This window comes from Mus caroli, chromosome 8 (assembly GCF_900094665.2).
Source record: "Mus caroli chromosome 8, CAROLI_EIJ_v1.1, whole genome shotgun sequence".
Classification (NCBI taxonomy): Eukaryota; Metazoa; Chordata; class Mammalia; order Rodentia; family Muridae; genus Mus; species Mus caroli.
Genome location: NC_034577.1, coordinates 110,501,418 through 110,509,060, shown reverse-complemented (window position 1 = coordinate 110,509,060; position 7,643 = coordinate 110,501,418). Strand labels below are relative to the sequence as shown.

Below are 7,643 nucleotides of genomic sequence, written 5' to 3'. Positions count from 1 at the left end.
GACGCGCAGCCCCTGAGCTTCCATTTGTAAGACCAAGAACGTCCTCCATGCAGGCAGCAGCTGGTCTGTCTCCGTGTGACAAAGTGGCACCTCCAGGGGCTCAGCCTGTAGTGCCATTCACTGGCTGATGACAGGAATTCCTACTACTTGAGAGCAAGGCCAACGACACAGTTTCAGGTGCTCTCCCCCTCCCCTCCCCTTTAGAAACAGGACAAGTTGTCCGTAAGTTGTCTGCGGCACAATCGAGAAAGCAGAGCGCCCTCCTCGGCCAGGTTTCCTCCGGGAAGGACCACACCATTCTTCAGTGTTTAATTACTCTTGCTTTTTATTGTATGAAATCACTTTGTGGGGACAGTGACATAGACTGCCTTCTAAGTCATCAAAACTGGCTTTGAGGCTAAGCCTCCAGACACCAGAATCCTGAATGTAAATCTGTCTTCTTTAATCAATAATAGAACTCATTGTGCAAGAATTTAGACAAGAAATAGTTCAAGTAAAATAGTGTTTCTTAAAAACCAGCACCTCCCACAAGTCAAAGGGCATTTTTCAGCCTTGCTGACAGGGGTGGGCTCACTTGGGTCTTTTGGTCTCTTCCCTTTCTTCAGTCAGTAGCTTGAAGGGAGGACAGGGTCACTGGGCTCTGATACCCTGTCGGATGAGCATGGCAGGTCCTACCAACGCTACTAGAATCTCATGCAAAACTCTGATAGACACTTCGGCACAAACAACTATTAAATGTTCTGGGCCATTTGGAGAAGTACTTCTGACACTCCAGTGGCGGGTGGCTCAACAGTCACTTTGCACTGAAAATCAAAGAACCCTACACACTCATGTCTCACGCGCGGCTTCTGCCAGGGGAGGGGCTGCAGTCACGTAATCACGAGTACTCTGCCACTTTATCACACAGCAACTACCACAGAGGAGCAGTGGGGAGGGGACCTCGGGAAAAAAATCACTAAAACGTTTGACAATCGTATCCAGAAACCGCCAAAATTTTAGTGTTTAATAATTAATAGAACTGACCAGGATGTGAAGATAGCAAGTTTGAGGGATCGGGGTAGGGGTACTCTAGGCTATGCAGGCTGTGATAAGAATGCACGTTTATAAACCTGTCCACACATAGGAGTTAGTTGCAGAAAGCCACTTGGTTTTGTCTTGGCTCGGGACAACGACGTTCTGGATTCAGTACCGGCAGCCTGTGGGAGAAGAAAATGATCATAGTATCAGCTCCAGCAGAGTCATCTGCTCAATTACCCACTCTCGGTGCACACTAGTCTAGAAAATGCCATGGTAAATAAGCAGTCTGCTTATGTGTCTGGCATCCCTGTGTGAGTATGTGCGGGTGAGTGCAAGTCCTTGAGGAGGCCGGCAGAGGGTGACGGGTCCTTTGAAGGTGGAGTTGCAGAGTGGTGAGCAGCCTCACGGGACAGCCGGGAACCGATCTTGGGTCCTTTACAAGAGCTTACTGGCTCTAAGAGCTGAGCCATGTCTCTAGCCTCGTATTTAGACATCTTTATTCAGAGTTCTGACTCTACTTTCTGTTTCCATTTCCTTCTTTGTATATACCCATCCGGTGAACATCTTTAATCCTACAATCTTTCAGTTCTTGACTAGCAGGATTTCCTGCCGTAACGCGCAGAGCTCCCTGGCAGCTCCAAGGCCCACTGTACACTTCGGCTCCTCTCTGGACAGGACTGGCTGCAATATAGCACATTAACTCACAGTGAGGCAGACCCGAGTATCGGTCATTACCTGACCTTCCCAACCCCGAAGAGTCTCTTGGATTTCAGGACAACCTCTATTACAGTCACTGAAAAGCTGGTTCCAGCCCACCCCCAGAAAATAAGAAGGGGGCTAAGAATCAGCCATTATATATGATCTTGATATTCTCATACTAAATTCTTGGCAAACTTCATTAAGAAATTAGGACTCTGCAGATGGTAAAAGTTAGGCCCACCTTTCATCCCAGCACTTGAGGCAGAGGCAGAGGCAGGTGGAGCTCTTGAGTCTGAGGCCATTCTGGTCTATACAGCAAGTTCTAGGCCAACAAGGCAGGGTTGCATAAGACTACGTCTCAAGAAAAAACCAAAAAGGTTGTAAGTGCCCCTCCCCCAACAAACACAGGTGTAGGCTACAAGAAGAAATTCACTACAGTAGGTGGTTTTAGAGTAAAGGCGTCAAGTTTACAATAAAAATCACACACACACACAAATCTCTAGGACTTAAGATATCTATGCTCATGAATGTGGCTTGAATTCTCGACTATTTCCAAAAACAAAGCAATGAAATATTTCAGTGATAAGGGCAGGGCACCAAAACCACATGCCCCAAACTGCCATCATCCAGTGGTCCTCAGTGAGCAGCTTACCCAATAGCATGTGTCCGAGTCCCAGGTATGTCCATGCAGGGCCTAGGGTTTGAGTGAGGCCCACCACAAACTGTTAATGTACTTAAAATGAAACCGTCATGGGATGGACAGGGCTCAGCAATTTAGAGCACTTTTGCTCTTGAAGAGGACCTAGGTTTGGCTCCCGGCACCCATGTGGTGGCAAGTGCTGCCTGTAACTCCAGTTCCAGGGGAACCGGTGCCTTCTTCTGGCCTCCCATGGCATGAGGAACATATGCAGGTAAAACACTCATATGTAAATAAGTCTTTTAACAAAAGTCAATTTCAGGGCTGGTGAGCTGGCTCAGAAGTTAAGAGCACTGACTGCTCTTCCAGAGGTCTTGAGTTCAAATCCCAGCAACCACACGGTGGCTCACAACCATCTGTAATGGGATCTGATGCCCTCTTCTGGTGTGTCTGAAGAGAGTGACAGCGTACATGAAAGAAAGAAAGAAAGAAAGAAAGAAATCAATTTCATTCTTTTTGTTTGTTTGTTTGAGACCAGGTTTCTCTGTGTAGCCCTGGCTGTCCTGGAACTCACTTTGTAGACCAGGCTGGCCTCGAACTCAGAAATCAGCCTGCCTCTGCCTCCCAAGTGCTGGGATTAGGTGGGAATTTCGTAGCTGACATACAACATCGTGCTGTGAGGAAAAAGACTGGCACATGCCTGGCACCGATACAGTAAGTTTGAAGTAATACAACTCGGAAATGTGAACTCTACCCAAGGAACTAGTTTGGCATGGAACATTTCTTTTTAAAGATTTATTTATTTTATGTATATGAGTACGCTGTAGCTGTACAGATGGTTGTGAGCCTTCATGTGGTTGTTGGGAATGGAATCTAGGACCTCTGCTCGCTCAGGTCGGCCTGAGGATTTATTATTGTACATAAGTACACTGTAGCTGTCTACAGACTCACCAGAAGAGGGCGTCAGATCTCACTTCGGGTGGTATTTCAAAAACTTGGTAGTTCACCGGTGGGGCAGAGAGAGGTGCCTGCTGGTAAGCGATCAACGACACCCCTCCACCCCACACCCCTGACAGGCGTTTTACGCTGAGGTGCCCCCGCTCTCTCACCTTCAACTCTTCTGGGCAGTAGGAATCTTGTTCTCAGGGTCCAGTTCTTCTACTCCAGCCTGGGTCATGAGGTCAGCGATATTCTTCTCCAGGTCGTCGATCCGACTGCTCATGTCATCTAGTGGCACAGTTAAAGAGCCCCCACACCAGCATCACCTCACCTCGGCCTCTGCTTTCCAGGCCCCTGCCCACTGGTTTAAACAGCTGCTTCCCCAGTTTCATCTGGCTACAGTGACAGCCTGTCGGTCGGGGTTCCGGGGGGACTGGGGTGAGTTCTCTTCCCTACACCTCCGACTCAAGGAGTACTCCCAGCCAACGGTTACCATGCAAGCCCCTTTACTGGTGTTCTGGAGGGCCCCCAACAAGGGCTTGGGGGAGGTCCCGCTGTGTCTTTGGCTCTTGGCACAGTCCCCCACGGGAACACAATATAGCCAAGATCAGGAAAGACACTTCTAAGTGGGGACCGGGAAAAGGCTCGGCCGTTAAGAGCACGCGAGGCTCCTGCAGAGGGCTCGAGTGTACTGGGCAGCTCACAACCGCCTGTTACTCCAGCTCCAGGGGATCCAACGCCTCTGGTCTCAGTCACTCCCAGTACCCCCTTACACATATAATTAAAAATAATAAACCCTTTGTAAAAAAAAAAAAAAAGCAATTTCTAAATGACTAACTGAAATCTGTTTGTAAACCACCCCGCTCACCCCCCCACAGTTAAGAAACTGCCTCCAAATCAAAAGGATATTCCTTCCGATGATCTGGTCTGACATGATCTGAAACTTGTCTTGCATCTGCTGCAAGAGCGTCTCCACCTAAGAGAAAACCAGGACAAGTCAGCCGATCCCAACCTATGCCGAGACCCCCTTCCTGGGACGGGCGTTGTTGGGGAGCCGAGGACGCAGGCTGGGGGGCCGGGGGGTTCCCGGCTGGAGTGTGAGGCCTTCAGCAAAGGCCTGCCAGCTCGGATCGGTGTCCCTGCGGGTCAGGTCCGGAGGGTCCGGGTCGGAGACGACCCGAGGGCGAGCCCCGCAGGTGCGCGGGCCGAGGCCGCTGGCCACACCCCACGCCAGGGCCGAGAATGGCCCCGGGGTGTCCAGGCCCATATGAGGCTGCCGCTTACCACCAAGGTGATGTCCTGCATGGTCTTGGGGTCCGTCTCGGCCATCTCCCCGGTGCCCAGCTTGGCGGCGATGTCTCGGAACCGTCACCTACACTTCGGTTTCTCGGCGCAGACGCCCACAAGCCGACAGTTCTCGCGACCACACGGTCACGGGACCGCGAGGCATTGTGGGTGTTGTAGTTTCTGCTACGCACCGGAAGGTCCTAGGAGGCTTCAGCGCGTCCCGCCTGCGGATAAACTACGCTCCCCCGTCCTTAGCTCCGCCTTCATCTCCTGCCCAGTTCCACCCTGCAGGCTGAACGGAGCGGAAGAGGAGGAGAAAACGCCGGAAATGGACCAAAATTGTGGGGATTAGCGTTGACTTCTTCCATGGATGTAGTTAGACACTCAGGCCTTGCAAGACGAAGCCGGTGACGAGCTTGCTACCAAGTCTGACACTGAGTTCAAGCTCTGTGATCCACATGTTGGAAGCAAAAACTCGATTCCCACAAATTGTGTGTGCACTGCTGTGACATGTGTGCATACACACATAAACATACACACAAAATAAGAAAGTGTACCGTTACTACTAGAAAACATTAGGGGGTTGGAGAGATGGCTCAGCGGTTAAGAGCACTCACTGTTCTTCCAGAAGACCCGGGTTCTATTCCCAGCACCCACAGGGTAGCTCACAACTCCAGGTCTAGGAGACCCAACAACCTCACACAGACAAAACACAGTGCAGGCAGTGGAGGAGGCTGGGATAGAATATCGTGGTCATTTGAATACAAATGGCCCCATAGGTCCATAGGGATTGGCACTATTAGGAGGTGTGGCCTTGTTGGAGTGGGTGTGACCTTGTTGGAGGAGGTGTGTTACTAGGAGGGGACGGACTTTGGGGTTTCAGAAGTTCTAGCCTGGCCAGTGTCCTGCTGTGTGTGGATCCAGATGTAGACCTCTCAGCTCCTCCTCCAGCACCATGTCTGCCTACACGAGCCATGCTTCCTGCCATGATGATAGTGGACTAGTCCTCTGAACTGTAAGCCAGCCCCAGTTAAATATTTTCTTTTATGAGAGTTGTGGGTATGGTGTCTCTTCACAGCAATAGATGTCCTAACTAAGACAGATCCAATTCTTTACATTTATGGACTGGGCTGGGGTGTCTCTTGAGTCTAGCAAACCAGTGAAGGTACGAGTTTGGATATAAGGTCCGCTTGTCCCACCCTACCTTGGGGCTGTTATAGGGAGTTGGGCAGCTTAAGGAAGGCTCTAGACAGGGCAGGAGGAGTGGCTGATCCCCTCTGCAGAGCCAACACCGGCCAGAGTTCTCCATGTTCCTACGTTACAGTGAATTGTACAGGCACACGGATGGCTACAGGCCAGGAGACAGTTTACTAAAGGGGAGAAACAGGGAACTCCAGCGTCCACCAGACCCAGGCTGAGGCCCAGCTCCAAATGGGACCAGGTCTGTGACCTTCCCTAAGTTATTTACTTACCATGTGTTCTTCTTCAGCAGCATCTGGGAAAGTTTCCAAAATTCTGCTTCCTGTTGAGTGAGGACTCTAACTTCCAGTCCCACAGAATGGTCCCTGACAATTTGTCTGCAACTAACACACAAGCTTGGTCTCAGGACTGTGTTTTGGGGTGAGGGTAGGGTAACTGCAGTTTGTTTAGCTGAAGGAAGACTAAGTCTCATTAGCATTGGTAACTAAGGTGGGTCAGGCCTGGCCAGGGAGATAGATGTGTGGTTCAGCTTTCTTCCCCAGTTGTCATCTGACCACATCCTCCCTAGCCCCCTCTCCCTCTCCCCCCAACCTCAATTCACACGGAGGACTCCCTTCCCATGGTAGACAAGCAAAGTGATTGTGTGTGGGCACGCATGCGTGTGCACGTGTCCAGGAATACAGGTGCCCTCAGAATCCAGAAGAGGATGTTGGGTCCCTGGAGCTGGAGTTACAGACAATTGTGAGCAGCCCAGTATGGGTGCTGGGAATCAGACTCAGGTCCTCTCAGCTGTGAGCCATTTCTCCATCCTCTGCCTGTGGGACGCCTGACTTGCCAGCAAGAAAGACACCACAATAGGATCCTTCTGCACACGTTTATTGGGCTGCGCATTGACTGTGTAGGCGAAAGACCCTGAGCCCTGGGCCTCTCACTCTTATATACTATCAGTTCCCATCCACTCACAGCAGGCCACATCACCTCACCAGGTACGCAGCTTCAGCTAATCAGGGCAGCAGGGGCATATCTCCACCAAAATGGCTTCGCCAGTAACCTGGTACACCTGCGCAGCTTTGTGGCTTATATGAGAAAGTCAGGTGCAAGTCATACGACTTAGCTGCAGTCCCTGGCGCCTTTGGGACTGCCGCCACACCCGCTCCCCACATCTGCCTCCTCCTCTCTTTCCTTCCCAGGACACTGGCAGTTGTTGGCTTTGTTTGTTTGAATTTTTCTTCATCTAAGCTGCAAACTTGACCCTCCTGAGTGATAGAGTAATTTTCTTCTTATACTTAAGGACAGATGTGATTTCTGGTGTGCTAAGTCTCTCTCTCTCTCTCTCTCTCTCTCTCTCTCTCTCTCTCTGTCTTTTTGAGACAGGGTTTCTCTGTGTAGCCCTGGCTGTTCTGGAACTCACTCTGTAGACCAGGCTGGCCTCGAACTCAGAAATCCACCTGCTTCTGGGATTAAAGTGCTGGGATTAAAGGCCACAAAGTGCCTGGCCACAAAAACCTCTCTACTCTTAGGGCTGTTGCCCTCTTTGTGGGAGGCTGATAGGGAGCACACATGAGTTTTGTTCTGTTAATGAAGCTGCTGTGCATATATGCAGAGACCTGGATTAATTTTAAGTCGTAATTCCAATCTCTGTGTTTGGGACAACTTGGGTTTACAAGAGCTTGCTTTGATGGCTTTTGGTTCATGCTGGGCCATTCTTCATACTTCTGTCTTGCATTTAAATAAAGGAGGACCCTAGTGTGTAGATTTTTTTCTTCTTCTTCAGTAATGGGGATTGAACCTACAGGTTTCAATATGACAGGTGTACTGGCTAGTTTTGTGTCAACTTGGCACAGCTGGAGTTATCACAGAGAAA

At 50.2% G+C, this 7,643-nt stretch overlaps 1 protein-coding gene across 1 annotated transcript; it reads right to left on the bottom strand.

The window, feature by feature from the left end:
- Positions 1-307: 307 nt before the first annotated feature.
- On the bottom strand, positions 308-4,733 carry Hsbp1 (heat shock factor binding protein 1). The gene is made up of 4 exons (XM_021170091.2): positions 4,577-4,733; positions 4,202-4,268; positions 3,463-3,583; positions 308-1,196 (listed from the first exon to the last, which is right to left on the bottom strand). The coding sequence occupies exons 1-3, from the start codon at positions 4,619-4,621 to the stop codon at positions 3,465-3,467; spliced, it is 231 nt and encodes a 76-aa protein (XP_021025750.1). The 5' UTR covers positions 4,622-4,733; the 3' UTR covers positions 308-1,196; positions 3,463-3,464.
- Positions 4,734-7,643: the final 2,910 nt, after the last annotated feature.